The 20,362-nt window shown below is 45.0% G+C and overlaps 1 protein-coding gene across 11 annotated transcripts in view; it reads right to left on the minus strand.

Moving 5' to 3' along the window:
* Nucleotides 1-20,362, minus strand: part of ENAH (ENAH actin regulator) — a 217,028-nt gene that overhangs the window by 101,720 nt on the left and 94,946 nt on the right. For 2 of the 11 annotated variants that reach the window (XM_053659590.1, XM_053659589.1), the window contains exon 1: nucleotides 1,097-1,527. The exons of 8 other annotated variants lie outside the window; for them this stretch is intronic. In XM_053659590.1, coding sequence (XP_053515565.1) covers nucleotides 1,097-1,101 — 5 coding nt within the window. In that variant the 5' untranslated portion in view covers nucleotides 1,102-1,527. Of the gene's footprint in view, nucleotides 1-1,096; nucleotides 1,529-20,362 lie in introns of those variants that run through there. One more of the 11 variants, XM_053659588.1, reaches the window with a different exon arrangement.

Genomic DNA, 20,362 nt, shown 5'->3' on the forward strand with positions numbered 1-20,362 from the left:
GAACTGTAAGACTATCTTTTCCAGGACACAGAAATGGAGTAATTCACTTTATCCACAATTGCTTAACCTAAAAGGCAGGCCTGTAAGGATGATAACGCAGAATGGATCAGCCTTCAGTCTACCAAGTCCCATTTCTCACGAAGTCTTGCACCAATCCGAAAAGAGGAGGTTATGGACTCACAACAGGCTAAGGAAAGGCTGGAAAAAACCTCCGATGAATGACACACCATGGTTTAATTCCCTCACTTGGAGAAACCAACAAACAAAAATGTCACGCCGTCTGTTTCACCGTGGCAATTAAAAAACTAGATTACGGGGGTACGTTCAATCCTTGTCTTGGGGGCTGAAACAACTTAGCTTGTTTTATTGATTCCAGAGGCAAGGGAGGAAGAAGCTGCTGCAATGCAACACAGACTGCTCCAGGAGGAGGGAGAGAAAGGGGTTTTGCGAACAAATCGCTCCCCGCCCCCGTTTACACACCCCAAACAACTAACTTATCTCAGGCTTTCACTGCCCTCCCCTTGTAACCCCAATAAATCCTTTCCCGTTCCTCCCCTCTGGGAAAATTCCCCCTTCGGAGCTCCTTCCCCTACCCCTAGCCGAGCACTTTATACCCGCAGAGATTTCAGATCTCTCAAACTTTTCTTCCTTTTTCCCTTAAACACGAGAGTCGTGTCCTAGAAGTGCACGGGGTTTTTACCGACCCACGGGGAAATACCTGTTCCCGAGCAACACGCACGCCGCGCTTCTCAAACCCCTCCCCATCTCCCCGGTTCGGCTGGCCAAGGCTGGGGGTGGGGGGCAGCCGGCAGCAAACTGAACTCGGGAAGGGAAATCCTGGACGAAAGACGAGCGTTTGAGGGAAAAATGGGAGACCGTGGAAAAGAGACCCTCCCCCCCCAATATGAAGGGGTTGGGGAGGGTCACGAGAAAGAAAGAGAAATGAGAAGGGACAAAAGGGGGAGCGGGAGGGGAGCCCGGAGACCCGAGAGCCGCGCCGGGAAGGGAAGGCGGGGTCCGAGGAGAGCGGGGTCGCGGCTCCCGCGGCACAATGGCCCACCCGGCCCCCACCCTGCGCGCCCCGCGCGCCCCTCACCTCATGGTGCCGGCGGCGCCGAGGCTTCCCCAGCAGCCGGGAGACGCGGGAGGCGCCGAATTCAGGGGGGTCCGTCCTCCAGGGGCGGGGACGCGGCTGGGAGACCGAGGACAAGTGGCCGGCGGCTTGCTGGGGCGGCCAGGGGGCTACACCATCTCCGCGCACAAAGCCGAGGCGGCGGTCCCGAGTGCGAGCGGAGAGGGCGAAAGAAAGGCTGCGAGGGGCCGAAGAGGCCGAATGGTCTCGCTGCCGCGGCCGCCGCCTCCCGGAGCTTCCTCCGCCGCCCTCCAAGGGGTGCCCGCCGGGGCCGCGCGCCGGGCCGCCGCTCCCCAGGCCCGCGCCCGCCGCCCAGGCCGTGTGCAACCGGCAGCTGCGGCAGCCGCAGGAGAGTCGGGATCGCCGCCGCCGGGAGCCCGGGAGGAGGCGGGGCGCGCGGCGGAGGAGCACGCAGGCGCCGCCCTCCTCCCCTCCCTCCCCGGGGGCGAGGGGGCGGCGCGGGGGGAGGGGCGGCGGGGGGCCGGGCGCTCCCCACTCGCGGTGGGCAGGGGCCCCCGCCGGACTGCGGAGAGCGGGCGGGGCCGGAGCGGGCTCGGCGACGTCGGGGTGGTCAAGTTCTTTGTTGCTTCCCCACCCCGCCCTCCCCCCTCGGCCCCTTGGGATTGGGGCTGTCTCCCCCCCCCAATCCCTCCGGGGTTGTCCTTGTCTGTCGGCCCCCTCCCCGCCACCTCGCGCTCCCCGGAGGCTGGGGGAGCTCCCGGGCCTCCCCTGCAGCCGGGGCGCAGAGACCCAGTCGCTGGGACCTCCCGGGCGCAGGACCTCTGGGCACCCGCGCGGAAAGCCGGGAGGCGGCGACCGAGATGCGTGACTGTGCTCGGGGCCGGGCGGGGGGCACTCCGCCTTTGTCGCGCCGGGCCCCTCGCGCAGAGCTGGTTCACACCTCTCCCTGTTGCTATCTCAGGGCCGGGACCGGCGAGTAGGTGGGCATTCCCCACCCCCTGCCCGCCAAGGTTCGATGCGGTTCCCGGCCATTATTCCAGATGGGAGGGAGGTGGGGGGGCGGGGTTGTAAATGTAAAATATGGTCATCATTGTTCACGTCTTCCCAAGGAATCCCTGCCTGCTGTACCGATTTAACGAGCTGATATGCACACTATGTATAGGGATGACTTCATCCCCAAACGAACGGGGCCAACTCGCTGGGAAACGCAGTCGCTGGGAGACGCGCGGCACCGCAGGAGTGAAAGAGACGCAGCCGCGAAACCCCTTTCTATCGTCATTGGCGAAAAGGGAATTCCAGGGGGGGGCGGCGGGGAGGGATGTGAACTAACGACAGTTTTAAATTTTCTGTCATTCACATTCTGTCTTGAAATCACCTCCTTTACGAGGCATAAAAAGATGTAAAGTGCTTGCAAAGCAAACTCATTTAAAGTCAAATGAAGGGGGGGGAGGTGTCTAGGAAGCCAGAATGTACAGTTATGGGAGTTTTTCAGTATCCAAAAGCAAATCCAGTGACCAAAATTTTGAACTGGACAAATTGCAGGCCTCTCTGCTAATCCTGACAAAGGAAGGGGCTGTGTTTTCTATAAAAAGCTGACTAGGATGGAAAAGGTCTGCTGCTCCTGGGTTCGTATTACTAGAGGATCTAATCCAAAATAGAGGACCTAGGAAATCTATTCAAAAGTTTTGGTGCTTTATTTTTTTTAAGTTCATATTATAGTTTTGACAGTTGAGATCATTTACACTTCCAAAAGGAAAATGAGCAAGTTACAGTCGTACTTGGTCACTGCCTGACTTATCTATAATAGAACTGTGTGGCCCAGTTTTAACTATAAAAAGCTTCCTGGTTTCAGACTCAGTGCTGAGTTATTTTCTCTTTGGAACCTGCAGCCTCACACCAACAGCGCTATAGAAGCAGTGACCTGGAGCTTTAGGACTAGAGTGGCCTCAGGTACTAAAAAACACAGTGCCTCCACTTAAAACATGATGTACTTCAGGGACACTAATTTCCACCCACATACCTAATTGCAGTTTACCATCACAGTAAGTATTTGATTCAAGGATCTCCAAGCACTGGCGAGAAAACATCCTTGCTAGGCAAATACCCTTGCTGCCATATTGCAGGTAGAGACAGGGAAATACAGAGCTCAGGAACTGGATGAGTTAGTGCAATAGGCCCAATTAAAAATCATAATGCCTAGGAGGTGGTCTTCTCAGAAATATTCGCTATAATTTATGTAACTAAAACACACGCACTTCAGATATTATTCTCCAAATTAACAAAAAAAAAACATCGCTCCTCCGTCTTTTGGCTAAGCTCAAGTGCAAATCAACCAAGGAACATTTGCTGTGGAGGCTTTTTTCTTGGAAAAGTAATAAGACATATGGAACCATCCTGGAAAAGTATTAATAAGACATAGTCGACCACAAAGAATTCTCACCGATTTGCCCTAGTCCATTCATAGCAATACAGTAAACCCAGCAAAGCTTACGTTTCAGGGAAAAGTCTCAGAAAGGGCCAAAAGGGGTGGAGATTTTGCTGCAGGACTCCAGCTACCTCCTGCCAGAGACAAGCGGCAAAGAGAAAAATTCCTTACAGATGACTCCATAACCTACTTCTCATTTGTGAAAGTTAATCCATCCTGCGCTAAATAAGTGATATATCACATCATCTTTACCCTAACAGCAAATGTTCCAGTGGTACGGGTACCAAATTAAGCACAATCCACGTGGGAAATGCTGTTCTTATTTTCTATGTTTATTAAAAATGTACCAGCCGAGAATTTTGGCTGCCTGCAACCATTTCCATCCTTTTGGGTTGCAGCCCGCCAGCTCACAAGTTGATCATACCGTTGCCTTTGAATTTAGATATTGCAATGGGTGGCCTGACCTCCAAAGTTCCTCCTGTGGAAGGGCAATTTCTTGGCTATGAGAAAATGTTATTGCTTCTTGTTCATATTTGGTTTTAACAACCGACAGGTCAAGAGGGATATGAGTGAGGAAATAGTAGACTAATTCTAGTCACAAAGGGAACTTTGTGAAATGTGTTACCATATAGAATACAAGAATTTTAGAGATGGAAGAAATCTTAAGTCCAAGCCACTCGTTGTTCAAGAACAGAAAGTGAGGCCCAGAGAGGTTAAGTAAATTGCCCACAGTCACACAGTCCGTATTGTGGCGGAACTGGAACTTGAGCCCAGAATTTCCAGTTATGGGTCCGTTGCTCTTTCCACCACCTCATACTACCTTCCTGTGGTATAAGTGAAAGTAGATTGAGGCAGTAAAAACTGAAGCTGATTCTCTTCTCATAAACCCTGTTTAATAATTAGCTGCGATTGTGTTGGCCTGGTGAAAATCATCTGAACTTTTCTCTCATAGGAGTTGCCCAGCCTGAAGCCCCACTGCCTGGCCCTCCTGTTTTTTAAGCGGAAGGAATGACTAAATGAACGAGTGAATGAATGGCTGCCCTCATCTAAGATGAAGAGGAAACTATTCATCAAAAGAAATAGACTCTCCTCTTAACACCGAGTATACGGACCTCAACTTCATGTCACAGAACAACACCCGAGCTTATCCCAGTGGGAGAGCTGCTCCACACCCTCGGTGTACACAGCCTTTGCAAGTGGGTCTACACACCTGTTAGCAGTGTGCACCCCAGTGGAAGAGGAAATACAACATCCTTGTGTTGAAGAGGGTTCGCTGCAGGAGCGTTGTCTGTCCAGCTCTGAGGGTTCTCTCAGAACATGTGATGTTTAAATTCGTCTGAGAGCATCAGTGTGGGCTTGCCCTCCATTTATGGGCATGAGAAGGATGCATGACTAAGGATGCTCAGCAGTCAGGAAATCATTGCTAAGGATTGTAGGCACAGTCTCCCATCACCCAAAAAAGGGTTCTCCCTTAGAAAAGTATGTAGGGAGGAGTAAGGGAGAAACAAGGTAGTTTGGAGCACATGGGATTGTTCGTTTTCTACTTATGTGTCACGGTACCGTGTTTTCTTTGTTGGCAATTAGTGTAATTTTGTCTTCCCCAGAATAGAAAAAAGATAATGTAGAACATGATATTCCAGTAGGATTTGAGATATTTTTATTACTCATCTTCCAGCTTTAGCTTCCCATCTATAATCTTGGTTCTAAAATATTATCCGGAAATACTGACATTAGCTGAAACTATTTGCCCCTCTGCCATTTGCATTTTTCTTTCATTTGTCATTTTTCTCCCTTCCAAACTAGGATTTATCTCGTTCACATCTTTTCCACTTCCCCAGAGACTCTTTTCTTAGTGCTCCGCTGTTTAAATTTTGCACAAGATTCCTAATGGCTGCACATGCTTGGAGCAACAGGAACCGGGAGAGGCCACGTCCTTTAAAATACAATGTATCGTTTCTACCAAATTCAGCCCTGGCTGCCATAGAAAGAACACAGCTGGTGGGCTTCGTTTCTAGATAACAATCAAATCACAGTGCTTTAGAAATTAGATTGAAAAGAGGAATCACCGTAATGTAATTCTGAACTCCTATCTCTTAAAAAATCTAGCTGGGATCTTGGAAAGAAAAATGGCCATTGCCCTCCTTCTTGCATTGAATTGATTTACTTGTCTCATCTACTGTACTCAAACTGGAGAATACCAGCCAGTTAGCTTATGGAAATTCTGATCAGATGACAGCTGACCTTGGAGTATTTCCTCAAAGGAGATCAGGAGAAAAGTTAATGAAGTTAATTTGGTGGGTAATCGCAGTAGAGAAGGAAGTTATTACCACCAGGATGTATTCTGAACAAGCTGTCTAAAATTAACTCATACTGCTTCACACCGTACCTTTCGTAGCTTTTATTCCATCTTTCAGGGAAGATTCAAAATTCATTAAAAATCCCAATTATCTCTCTCTCTGAAACTGTTGCTAAGCATGGTGAAATGGACAAATTCTAGTTTGAGAACTTACGCTTGAATATTCATTTTCTGGGTTAAATGTCAAAACTCAGTCTCTAGTCAAGTCTTAGTAAAGTCGAAAGGGAAGTAGCAATTATCAGAAAAATAATCTTATGTCATTGATCATAATACTTTCACGGGGCCTCCAAACATTTTAATACCCTTAACATATTTATCATTCATGCCAGCTTAGAATAAAGAAAAATGGTGATATTGAGTGCCTACTCTCATTAACTCATAAATGAATTGAAATGAAAATCAAAAGTTAAGGCATTGAAGGTCAGGATTTAGTCACATTCCCATCTCCCCTCTGCACAGTCATCATTCCTCTTTAGATAGAAGCCAACAAAGATAAGCTTTGCATCCGAGAAAAGCAGTGCTCTTTGAATGTCCAGGACTGTAAGAGATAAATGTAGCTGACCCACTAGCCAATCATATTTGCTAACCTGTGAGGCACTTACATACGTTAACTCAGTTAACCCTCACAACATCCCTAGGAAGTGGGTACCACTGTGGTCATCCCAGCCACACATGTGGCTCATGGAGGGGAGGCGCGGAAAAGTGGAGAGACTTGCCCAAAGCCACACAGCCAGTAAATGCTAAAGGCAGAACAACCGGTTCCACAAGTCATGCTTACCCTCTGCACCAGGTGGCCTCTCTCATTTCACTTCACTTCCTCTGATTAAAAAGAAGAAGAAAGAAAACAATAAGAAGAGGGGAAAAAAAGACTCAAGGTCCACTTGGGACATGGAACTAGCAGAGTTAGAAACAAAACAAACAAAACATTCTCCTGGTCACTTTACCCCTGATTGGGCCACAGGCGGCCACAGCAAGAGCTGTGTAAATAAACCCCTCTCTTAAGGCAGGAACTTGTGTGTCTCCAGTACAAGGGTACCTTGTGCAATGGAGGGACTCAGTAAATGACTTCAATGAGTCACCAAGTTGGGGAATATCAAACTCATGGGGGTTTTTTCCAGAATGATAGTGGTACTGAGAAGTGACCAATGGCAAGCCACTCATTCACCATGCATTCAACTTAGGTATCCCAGCTAAGTACAACTAGCTAAGGTAAAGTGAACCAAAACTCAGGCAGAAATACTTGGAGAATATTGGCTAACATTTCATGGTGAATACAGGGCAATGAACAAAACTTAAGCCGAGCCCAAGTGTGTTTTTAAAGGTGTCTTAGAGAAGTGTCTACATTCTCCTCCTTAATGGTCCAGTTAGGAGCAGAGAGACTAGACAGAATACGTACTACCCGGCCAACTCCACTGTTATTTTGAGCTTTGGTTTGTTTGCAAAGCAACTGGGTATAAAGACCTTAGTCTAGGGTGAAATTTACCAAAATCTTTGAAAGGAAGTCATCAGTTTCTTCATCTTCTTGCAAAAAGATTTTTTGGGGGACTTAAGCACTCATTGAAATTTTCCTCACCAGTGCCTATAGTTACGACATTTCAGGGAACGATGTGGATACAACCATCTTATTTTAGCTTCCCATTGAGGCTTTCTTGGCTAACTTGGTTGGTATTTATATCCATCAAGAATCTCTCCTTTTTAGGACTTCCGCCAAGATGGAGGCATAGCTGGAGACGTTGTGCTTCCTCACACAACCAAGTTTAGAGACAACTAAATCATAGCAACAGAAAACACAGCCAGAACACAGAAAATTGAACTTTTCAGAAGTCTGATAACAACAAATTCTTCAGCCTGACCGGTAAGAGGGGCGAAACCAGCAGCTGGCAGAGCGGGGCAGCACAGGAAAACTCGGTCAGACGGACTCAGGCGCGTGGAATCCAGGCGCAGGGTTGGACCTGGTGGGCAACTCAGCGAGCGACCGCGGGGAAACATCGAGGGAGCAGGGCTGCGGGTTGACTGTGGTCACACATTCGTGTGTGGATGGACAGGCGAGGGAGTGGGCGATTGGACGAGAGCCAGCAGCCCCAGCAGCAGGCGGAGGCGGAGGGCGCCGCCATTTCCCTTCTCCGACCCCGCCTCCACATACAGCGTCATAATCCAGCGACCTAAGTGGCCCTGCCCCGGTGAACAACCTAAGGCTCTGGTCATCACCCAGCTGCGAGAAACAGCAGAGGGGGTCGCCATTTCCCCGCTCTGACCACACCCCCACATACAGCGTCACAACCCAGTGACCTGAGAGTCCAAGGCTCCCCTCCTCGTACTTAACAGACGTGAACAGAACAAAAATGGCTCAAGAAGATCTCAAAGCCCCAGAGCCTATAAACCTAAGCGATGAAAAAATAGCAAAACTCTCAGACACACAGTTTAAAACACTGGTCATCAGGATCCTCACAGAACTGGTTGATTATAGCCACAAATTAGACAAATATATGAAGGCGAAACTAATTGAAATGAATGGAATTGCACAGGAAACCAATAGCGATGAAAAGGAAACTGGGACTCAAATCAATGGAGTGGACCAGAAGAAAGCAAATAATGGCCAAACAGAAAAGAGTCAGGAAGCAAGAATTCAAAGAAATGAGGAGAGGCTTAGGAACCTCCAGGACATCTTTAAACGCTCCAACATCCGAATTATAGGAGTACCAGAAGGGGGAAAGGAACAGCCACCAGTGGAAAACTTATTTGAACAAATAATAAAGGAGAATTTCCCCAATCTGGCAAAGGAAATAGACTTCCAGGAAATCCAGGAAGCTCAGAGAGTACCAAAGAAGTTGGACCCAAGAAGAAACACACCAAGGCACATCATCATTACATTAGCCAAGATTAAAATGAAGGAGAGAACCCTAGAAGCAGCAAGAGCTAAGGGGACAGTCACCTACAAAGGAGTCCCCATCAGACTGTCAGCAGATGTCTCAAAAGAGACCTTACAGGCAAGAAGGGGCTGGAAAGAGGTATTCCAAGTCATGAAATCCAAAGACCTACAACCAACATTGCTCTATCCAGAAAAACTTTCATTTAGAATGGAAGGACAGATAAAGTGCTTCTCAGATAAGATCAAATTCAAGGAGTTCATCAGCACCAAGCCCTTATTATATGAAATGTTAAAGGGACTTATCTAAGAAAAAGAAGTTAAAAAAAACATGAACAGTGAAAGGACAACAAACTCACAGTTATTAACAACCACACCTAAAACAAAAGCAAACTAAAAGGACAGCTAGATCAGGAGTGGAAACATAGAAATGAAGATCTCAAGGAGGGTTAGCAACAGGGGAGTGGGAGGAGGAGAAGGGGGGAGAAGGTACAGAAAATAAGTAACATAGACAGTAGATGGAAAATAGATGGGGGGGCAAGAATAGTATGGGAAATATAGAATCTAAAGAACTTGAGACACGTGGTCCTAAACTAAAGGGGGGGTAATGGTGGGGACAGGGGGGAAGGTGGAGGGGAATGAAGGGGGGAATAGAACAACTGTAACAGCATAATCAATAAAAAAAATTTTTTTAAAAGAATCTCATAATTAATTTTTCCTTAAATACTTCCTGTTGTGTTTGTGTCTGTTTTATAATGTTGCCTTCACGGAGCATCTTCAATGTAATTGATTTTATTGTGTGTCTCACTTGCGAATGATATTTCCCTTCAAAACCTCAATCTGGTCTTTTCCTTCTTATTTTTCACTTTATTTTCTCTCTCATTACTAATAAGATGGTGATGCTGACTTGCCTGATTTGAGTTATTTTTATCTTCAGATCTCTGTGGAGTATCAAGTCAGGTTTGGCATTCTTCTCCTACTGAATGATGCCCAAATTAAGTTAAGCAACAATTCCCAGGAAAGCTGGTCTGCGGTTCTTCATGTTCTTTGCATATTGCAAGGACTGGACAGTCTGTTTAATGTTGAGCGTTCATCGTTTATGTCAAGGCTGACTCAGTAGGTTCTTTCCAGAGTAACGCTTTTCTAAGACAGGATGGGAAGGGATACCAGTAGGGAAGGAAGAATTAAAGCAGTCTAGGTGGTGAGTTATCAGCTAGAGGCGTTTTGATCTCTCTGTTAACGCCTGCTCATTTGGCATCAATCCATAGAACACAAGGCACTCCTCATTTTTTTTTTTTTAATTCTTTTTCTTTCTGCTGCTCTGCCTGGGTGTTTTTTCTACCTTGTCTTTCAAATCACTGATGCAGTTTTCTGCTGTACTTGATCCATTGTTTAGTCCTTCCAGTGTATTATTCAGGTATCACATTCTGTATTTCTGACTGGTCCTTTTTTTCTGGTTTCTATGTCTTTTTTTCATGCTGTCGAGCATCCTTATAATCATTGCTTTGCAGATTGTAAATGAGGGTTCTAGATCATCCAACCCCAGCTGAGCTGAACCAGACTGAAATAACTGCCCAGGCAACCCATGAAATCATGAAAAATAATGGTTAATGTTTTAAGGTCACTAAGGATGTGGGGCAGTTCATTATTCAGCCCCATTGACCGATACACCAGTTCTCTTCCTCAAGAAGTTTCCAGGCTCTGAGTAGAGCAGTGGCTGAGTAGAGCAAAGCGGTGGTAGAAGCTCTTGCTCCACTTGAAGGATGCTCCCTTTTGCCCAGCTTCTCGTATCAAGGGATTCTCTGAAGACTTAATGGAGTCCACGTGCCTCAAAGTACCACAACTCCTCACTGATTGGTTGGTTAATATGCTCTGGAGTTCTTCCTCCAGAAGAGTGCAGGGAATGCAAGAGCACAATGGGAAGGATGAGCACAATGACAAAAAAGGGAGGACGTCTTAGGACACCAAATTACATGCAGATAAGATGGGGGCTCTTGAGGTCATGGGCAAGGTCTCTACACTGGATGATCTAGGTTTTTGTTTCCCCCTCTGCTGGTCTCCCTGTTATCCACAAATCTTTAATAAAGTCTTGTTGGAATGCTCCAGCCTGATCTCTGGATATTAAAAGATCTTTGTCCATGTTTCAAGTTCAAGGTTCTAAAGGAATAGCACCTCTCTGAGGCTGTCACGTTGGTGGCAGAGTAAATAGGAGGAAGATACTCCTCCTAACCCACAATACTCTTCGGAATGAGCTCTTACTCAGGTGCAATCAACAAAGTTCTCAGTGAGGGACCATTGTCTGTATGTCACGGAGCCAGGCATGAGTAAGGATAAAATCCATGTTTCTCTGTAATTTGAAAAAAAGCCACTGAGGTCACCCCTCAGAAGAGTTCGAGAAGGTCATTTGTCTCAGAGAAGGAAAGCAGGGAGGAAGCAGATATTCTTGGAGATCACAGAGCAGTATCTCAGACCTTGACCTCCACCAGACTGGCTAGGCAGCAGTCCAGTGGAATGACTGTAGCAAAGGCAGCGTTTATCAGAGACACAATGAGGTTGCAAGAAGGAAACTTAGAGCTCAAGACTCTTAGGTCTGAGTGGAAGCGGACGACTGGGTCAGGAAGAAGGAAGAATCACAGCTAATGGGAGGGGGACGGGAAGCCCTTTACAAATATCAGGGTGCAGTGATCTTAAAGGGGTCCTGAAACTAACTAGATCGCATAGTAACATATAAACACCCCCATGGGCTGACGCCTCGCCTGTTTTTCAGTAGGGTCCCAAACCACCGTCTGCTGCCCTGGGCAGGGTGACTGCACTGTGGTCCTTGCTAGAGGACAAGGAACCTATGTTAGCTATTCTTCCTTAAATGGTCATAATGGACAGAAAGCCAGCTTGAACTGAGGACATTATTTCTCTGGTAACGAGACCTCAGGAAAGTCAGGGATGGCCAGCATCTCAAATGGCCAAGGCTCCTTCTCCGTCCTGCATTTTTACCTCTTAGGGTATTAGCTTCTTTTTCTCAGATTGGCTTTTTCACAAAGCCTTAACCACAGCTGCCAGCAGCTCCTGGCTCACCTCGTGACTTGGCCACCAGAGAGGGGCCGTGACCTATCCCAATAAACTCTAGATGGTGAAAATGGAGAAAAGCTGTGATGGCATTTGGGCCCTGTGACCTGAGCCCAACCCTGGCCGGGGGGTGACGGACTTTAATTGATCCAGCCTGGGTCTCACCTGGTCTGAGAACCCTGATGGAACTATTCAGGAGAGGGAGGGTTGAGAGGCCCCTCAAATTAAGGGAGAGAACATTTCCTGACAATGGAGATAAAACAGTTCCACATTCTTCTGGCCTCCTTACCAAGTTTCACTGCTTCCCAGTGGATCACACTTTTAAGGAGTAAGATGATAAAGAAGAGAGAAATGTCTAAATAATGGGATAGTGGCCATGGACCAAGTTCTAGGCAATGTCTCTCTGGGTTTTTTTTTCCACTTTATCTTCGTCTATACTTTATTTTTCAACATTTCTTTCCCCTGGATGTATAATCAAAGTTGTAAAAATGAGAATAAAAATGAAAATATGAAGGAATAAAGAAAAACATTAAACCAGGAATATTTTGCCATGTATAATGCACACTTTTTACCCTAATTTTTTAGGGAACAATAAGGATGAGCATTACATGTGGGCAGTACTAATTCCATATCTGTATAAATATTTTTAATTCTTTTATTTATGTTTCTGCATTAAATGTGTAACTCTAGAAAGCAATAACAATATCCTTATGTAAAATAATACCCTGGAATATCATAATCAATTTTGCTTCTAAATATAAATAAATAATTGAATTAAAAATTTTAAACAAAAGATTTTTTTCCCCAAAAGTTTGGGCCAAAAACATGGATGCATACTATACAAGGCAAAATATAGTAACCCCATCGTTTTATGAAGCCTAAATGCATAAATAGAGCAGAGATGCCTTTAAAACATAGAAAAATACATAAATAACTTTTAAAATGGGTGAAAGGGGGTACATGAATTCTTCAATTATTTCCAGTTTGAGTGGCGTTTGTTAATAGCCCTCAGGGAGTTGCCCTTTGCTCACCTGTGGAACTAGAGCTCCGTACTACACTGGTTACTGACTTCTATCCTGCAAGTCTCTCCCTCTGGTTGGCTGGATAGAGTGGGAGGGCCTTTCTGCATCCATTTCTGTCCGTATCTGCTTGGACTGTATTAAGACATCAATTCATAATTAAATGTAACCAAAGGAAAAGCTGTACAATCAAATCAACTACCATGGTTTTGAAACTTTATTTCATTTACCATCTAAGTTCAATGTATTATTTTTCACATGAAGCTCATTGTGATAACTTATATAGAATAAAATGCATCCACTTTCAGTGTACCTTATTCCAATGAGTTTCGGCAAGTTTATATGCACATCTGACCGCTGTCACGATCAAAGTATAGAACAACCCCCTCATCCCAGGAGGTTCCCTCTGACCCTTCCTGCACAATCCTTCCCTCACCCTCAGCCCCAGGCAACCACTGGTCTGCTCTGTGCCATTACGGATTAGATTTGTCTTTTCTACAATTTCGTGTGAATGCAATTATACAGTATCTGCTCTTCTGTCACTTCTTTCGCTCAGCATGATGTGTCCATGACTCCTCTTTGTTGTTAGGTATGTCAGTAGATCATACCTTTTCATTGCTGAATAGTATTCTATTGTATGGATATACCACAATTAGTTTCCATTTGTCTATTCATTTATCTGTTGATAGACATTTGGATCTCCAGTTTTTAGGCCATTATGCATGTACCTGATATTATCTTTCACATCCAAGTCTTCATGTGGACATATGTTTTCATTTCTCCTGAGTAAATAGATTTAGAAAGGCTGCATCATAAGGTTAGGGTATATTTATTTATCTTTAGAGACAGGGGACAGGGAGGAGAAAAAGAGGAAGAGCAACATTAGCGTGTGGTTGCCTCTCGATCACCCCCTACTGGGGACCTGGCCTGCAACCCAGGCATGTGCCCTGACTGGGAATTTAACCTGTGACCCTTTGGTTTGCAGACTGGTGCTTAATTCACTGAGCCACACCAACCAGGGCTTGGTTATGGAATACTTAACTTTATAGAAAATAGCTAAGCTCTTTTCCATAACTGTTCTCTCAGTTTACATTTCACCAGCACTTCCATTAGCTCCACATCCTTGCCAACACTTAGTGTGGTCAGCCTTTCTAATTTTAACCATTCTAGTGGATGTGCAGTGTTATCTCAGTGTCATATCCACAATACGCCTAGTGTATATGCAATGTTCTATCATCTCTCATATGTTACCTCATATTTCAATGGTTTTAATTTGCATTTATTTCCCTGATGACTAATGATGTTGGCTATCTTGTCATCTGCTTCTTGGCCACCTGTGTGTCTTCTCTGTTCTTCATTACTGCTACTGACCCATGTTAGGGTCTCATCATCTCCTGTTTAGAATGTAAATGTCTGCCCTGGCGGGTGTGGCTCAATGGATAGAGGTCTGGCCTGTGAACAGAAAGATTGCCGGTTCGATTCCCAGTCAGGGCACATGCCTGGGTTGCAGGCCAGGTCCCCAGTTGGGGGTGTGCAAGAAGCAACCAATTGATGATTCTCTTGCACATCAATGTTTCACTCCTTCTCTTTCTCCCTCCCTTTCCCTCTCCCTAAAAAAATAAATAGCCCTGGCTGGTGTGGCTCAGTGGATTGAGTGCTGGCCTGCAAACTAAAGGGTCGCCAGTTTGATTCCCAGTCACGTCACATGCCTGGGTGGGTTGTGGGCTAGGTCCCCAGTGGTGGGCGTGCGAGAGGCAACCACACATTGATGTTTCTCTCCCTCCCTCCCTTCTCCTCTCAATAAATACATAACATCTTTAAAATTAGTTAATTAAATATTTTTAAAAATACGAATGTAAATTTCTAACTCATTTTCAGTATAAACCAAGGTCTGGCCACATCCTAACCTTCCTTATAAACTTTCTGCAGATCCTTATTTTCTCAGAATAAAGTTATTACTTCCCGGCGTGACCGTCAAAGCTTCCACCAGTGTAGCCACTTGAGACTTTTGAGGACCAACTTCCTGTCGCGTTTCTTCCCTACCTTCCCCCCGCCCCTCCCCCACACGCAGACTCGCACTTAAGACTGCTGACCATCCCACAACCCCGCGGAACATGCTGGAGGCTTTGCAGCTCTGCTCATGTGCGTATTCCACCTGGGTTGTCCTTTGCTCTTCTCCGCACAAGTGCATGAAATGTTCGTTTAAGGCCCAGCTCGAAAGTCTCCTCTTCTGGGAAGCCTTCCCGACCTCCTCAGGGTGAATTAACAGTTATCTTTGTGTTTGGGTGGCCTTTAGCCCATGCGGCCCACAAGGCCCTGACCACAGTCTGCTGGAGCTGCGGAGGGGGGTGCTCCCTGCCTCCGCCCGCCTGAGTTTAACTCCTCAAGAACAGCGATGGTGGCTACTCCTTTCCGCATTCCGAGGGCCTGGCATTAACTCCTTCTTGGTAGCAGAGGTTGACTGAATATGCGGATGGAAGACCGAGGGGATAAGGAAAAAAAATCTCTCTTTAGGCAAGTTGTTTACCTCTCTGGGTCTCTGTTTTCTTATGTGGAAAGTGAGAAACAGAATAGCTGATTTATAACACCCTTCGGTCGTCATGTGGGTTTGTGTTGTTTTTTTTTTAATTCTAGATCTATTCTTTGAAATCCAGGAAATTAATACATTTCAACGTATTCCCAAACTGGACAGTGGGTCGAGGGGTGCTCAGTAGAAGATGCTAGCTCATCGCTGACTTTGAAGCTCCGAGGGCAGCGCCTCGCTCACTGGGAACTGATCAGACAAAACGGTGGGTCTCTTCTCAGCTAACTCCGCCCACACTTGTGCTCATGAAGAATCGCACCATTTCCATCTAAACCTGCAACCGAGTCGTAAGGGCACATTCTCACATTTTCCTGTAAGTTTGTGTCTTTGTTTCTATATGCCATGTTTTTTCTTCTTTTCCAGTTTGAGGAAAGATAAAAGGAACTTGGTGAATGACCATACTTAGGAAAATACAGCCTTCTAGTTAGCTGTATAGTCACAAGGAAAGAAATTTATTACTTTAATTATTTGCTTTAACTATTAATTAAATTAATAAATAATTATTAATTATTTAACTATTGATTAAATTATTTGCTTTAATTATTACTTACATGGTAACTTTTGTATGTATCATCTTTAAAAAAGTGTTTACTCAAATATATCAAGTTAAAAATATATAACGAAGAAATTTTTCCAAATGGGATACGGAAAATATCTTTTAAATAATGCAAAGTATCTATATCATGTTTTTTGACCTTTAAATCCAGAAATTTCTCTTCCACGTGATTTCACTGGAAAAAGTTAGAAATTGAAGCAGTCTAGGGTAGCGTGTCAATTTCTTCCCAGTATTATAGCATTTATTAGCTGGCGACGGCCAGAGCCAAATCCACAATTTAAATTTCAAATTTAGTAAGTGGTAAATCATTTGTAAGACCCAAAATACACAAAGCTACGGTAGTGACAATATCCTTCCCAAGCATCTCAGAAGGACAAGAGCACTGCCAACATTTATTAATTATTCTATAAAAAGGCATGCATGAGGGCACGAGCCCAGAAGGCTGACAATGCCAAAGTATTACTGGGACCACTGTTAACTGTCAAATCACCTTGCAGCAAAATCTCCTCATGGAACTACCTAGTATTAATTCCAGGACAGCTTCATATTTTTTTTGAAGTTTTTGTCCAAATTAGGGATTCATCTTTCTGATAGTTTGAATGCTGCGTTGAATTGGTCCGTTCTGCATAGCTCTTCCCAGAGATAACAGATCAATATTTCTGCCATTTAAAAAATAGCCCTGGCTGCTGTTGCTTAGTGGCTTGCGCTTGGGCTGAAAACCAAAAGGTCACCGGTTCAATTCCCAGTCATGGCACACACCTGGGTTGTGGGCCAGGTCTCCTCCAGTGGGGGCCACGTGAGAGGCAACCACACACTGATGTTTCTTTCCCTCTCTTCCTCTCTACCCTGTCTTCTAAAATAAATAAAATATTAAAAATAAATAAATTAACCAGAAATCTAGAACGCTCTCTGGGTGTCTGTCTTTCACCACCTATAAAGTGGGAATAATGGTCCTAGGAAAGATTCTACCCAGTGATGTTCTTGTAAAAATAGTTCTGATTATTTTTTAAAAAAACTCTCTGATATCCCCAAGAAAATCCAGCACACAAAAACCTCCCGAATAGATGATAAGAGGTGATTATGTTTTTAAGGATTCTTACTGTACAGCTGCTAAAAAGTATGTATCTGATGATTAAAGATAAAACAATATGGGAAAATGCTCTTAAGTTAGAAGTGAGAAAACCAGGCAGTAAGAATAGAATGAGGCCAATTTTTAAAAATAAGACTATAGAAATATAATGGAAGGACATGCACAAAAATATTAACTGAAGTTATCGCTAGACAGTGGCATTATTTTATTTGCTCTTCTATAATTTTGAAGTTTTCTACAATTAATATATATTATGTTGCAATAAGTTATTTTTTAAAAAGATCTTTTATAATAATTGATTATAGGTTTCTTTTACATAGCTAGCTCCTCTATACATTTAAAGTATAAATTTCATTATCACAACGACTGTGCAAATAGACATGCCTGCTTAAGTTGTTATTGCTTCCTTGGAAACACCCCACTAATCCAGAAGTCTGAAAGCTGGTAGTTTTCACTATCTGAAAGACCACCAAGAACCAACATGCAAGCAAAATGACATTTGACAGAAAATAACAAGTGTTGGCAAGGATATGGAAAAATTGGAAACTTCAGGCATGATGGTAGGAGTGTAAAATGATGCAGCCGCTTTAGGAAACAATATAGCTCTCCTTTAAAAAATTAAAAATAGAATGACTACATATTCCGGTAATTCCACTTCTGGGGATACACCCAAAAGAAGTGAAAACAGGTGTCCAAGAGACATTTGCACACCCGCATTCACAGCAGTATTGTTCACAATGGCTGCAGAGTAAAAGCAAACCAAATGTCTATCGACAGATGGATGGAGGCAAAAAGTGTGGTGTGCACAATCAGTGAGGTAGTATTCCACCTCTAACAGGGAGGAACTTCTGGCACGAGCCTCAACGTGGACTTCGAGGATAGAATGTTAAGTGAAAGAAGCCAGCCACAAAAGGCCACATACTGTGTGATTCCACTTACGCATGTGCAGTACCTAGAAGAGCCAGACTCCTAGAGACAGAGAGTGGCATGTGGGAGGCGCTGGTGGGAGGGGGAAATGGGCTGTTATTGTTTGGTGGGTGTCGAGTTTCAGTTTTGCAAGATGAAAAGGGCCCCGGGGATAGATGGTGGTGATGGCTGCTCAACCACACTCAGCCACGTAAATGTACCTGAAATAAGTAAGTGGTAAATTTTGTTGATTGTGTTTAAGAGAATAATACAAACCAGTCACTTACGTTGTTTTAGAAAATCAATGTACAAAAGCTCAAGCACTTAATTCATAGGGGGACTCAGGCTACCACGGAAAATATTTTCACTCTTACTTGTGAACCAACACTGACAAGTCTGACGTTCTAGCTCCCCCCCCCCCATACAAATTCCAGCTGGTAAGACAGGAAGAGAGAGGGGCCTCAAGAGGCAGCTATGGGTGTGAGAGCTTGGCAAACGGGCACCCATAGACAGAGGTGAGGGTGGGGGGGGCTGGTGGGGGCAGGATATGAGACCCACAAACCATACAGGTCCCCATGGTGATGATTAAGGGAGTTTCAATAATGGAGACCCAGAGCCACGACCTGGTAAACTACAGAGAACACAGTGAGGAAGTTTTACAGACCACAGCAAATCTTTAAACTTCGTATTGTGTGTTCTTAAATAGATAAGGTTCGGTCACCCGGAAAATGCACTGATATTCCCCAACACCGAGAAGGTCATTCTCTCCCCGTTCAGAGGAGGGCAGTGTTATAGGTCCATACGTTTGCAGCCCCGTGAGGAAGCCCACCCCGAGGCCAGCCTTCCCGGTGCTGGGGTTACAGTCTCTCAGGCAAAACTTTGGGGGCCTCCTCCCCAGGCAGGTGCCTCTGCGCTCCGGATCTCAGCCTGTGACCTGTTACCCCTCCCACACCACCTGACCTCTCTGCAGGGCAGAGGGGTGCAGCCATGGTGCCGGAGGAAAGTCATGGACATGTTGAGATCACACACCCGTCACTCAGCCCTGACATTGACAGGGAATCAGTCCTTTTCCCTTTCTGACCACGTGGACCACAGATTGTTAACCATGTTCATTGCACAGTATTTTAAGAAGTACTGGGGGGTTGGGGGAAGAGAGAGAATGAGAACGAGACAGAGGGAGATAGAATGTCAGGGTATGCTTCAACAAGGCTTATAAATATTTGGAAGTTCTGGCCAAACTGAGAAGCAGTGGATTCTTCTGGTCAGCCTGCACACAGGTCTCCTGGGAGATGCTTCTGGACCCCTTGCTCCTTTTCACTCAGGGCCACTTTCCCTTCATCGTTTTTTTTTTTAATTTTTATTTATTTACTTTTAGAGAGAAGGGAAGGGAGGGAGAAAGAGAGAGAAAAACACCAGTGTGTGAGAGATACATTGATTGGTTGCCTCTCGCATACTCCCAGACAGGAGATCTGGCCGGCAGCCCAGGCATGTGCCCTGACAGGGAATCAAACCAACAAACTTTTGGTCCACAAGCTGGTGTCCAATCCACTGAGCCACAGCAGCCAGGGCTGCCTTCATCAGTTTTTAATTGAGTACCTGCTTTGTGGTAAACTTGTAAACAAAAATACAAATATGTTTCTGCTTAAAAATAGGTAAGATCGTGCCCTAGCTGGTGTGACTCAGTGGATTGAGTGCCAGCCTGCAAACCAAAGGGTCACTGGTTCAATTCCCAGTCAGGGCACATGCCTGGGTTGCAGGCCAGGTCCTCAGTGGGGGATGTACGGGAGGCAACCACACCATGATGTTTCTCTCCTTCTCTTTCTCCTTCCTTTCCCCTCTCCCTAAAAATAAATAGTTTTTTAAAAAACAGGTAAGATGGTAAATTTTATATTATATATATTTTTTACCACCATAAAAAAGTGACATCTGTTAGTGGAAAGTTTAGGGGCCCCTAGTGACACATTTCTTTTTTCAAAATCTAACTCGTGTCCAAATGCTCTGAGCAGAGTGTTAGAAGTCAAGGACAAGTGCTTACTGGCCCTCTAGAATACCCTGTTTTGTTCTACTGATTGTAGGACGGGCTTAGTCAGTAAATTACATCTTCATTTCTCCCTCGCAAATCAACAGGAATTATGGGCGGAGAGGTAGGATTTGGACGCACAGTGAGAGTGTAATTGCACTAGCAACCTGAACTCCAGCAAATATGCTCAGCAATTCAGGAAACAGCTAGCTCCTTTTTCTCACTCCTTATAAAATGTCTACGTTTTCAAAGTTCTCAGGTGGCTTTGAACTCTTTCCAAAAGTGTGGTACACTTTACTACGGGCCCATCTATAAATTCATTTGTCTTCAAAGGCAAATAACCCCGAAATTTTGATATTTGAACCGCCCGTATATGTTGGGCCG

Source organism: Artibeus jamaicensis, unplaced genomic scaffold, assembly GCF_021234435.1.
Source record: "Artibeus jamaicensis isolate MK-2021 breed Jamaican fruit bat unplaced genomic scaffold, CSHL_Jam_final scaffold_754, whole genome shotgun sequence".
In the NCBI taxonomy this organism is placed as follows: domain Eukaryota; kingdom Metazoa; phylum Chordata; class Mammalia; order Chiroptera; family Phyllostomidae; genus Artibeus; species Artibeus jamaicensis.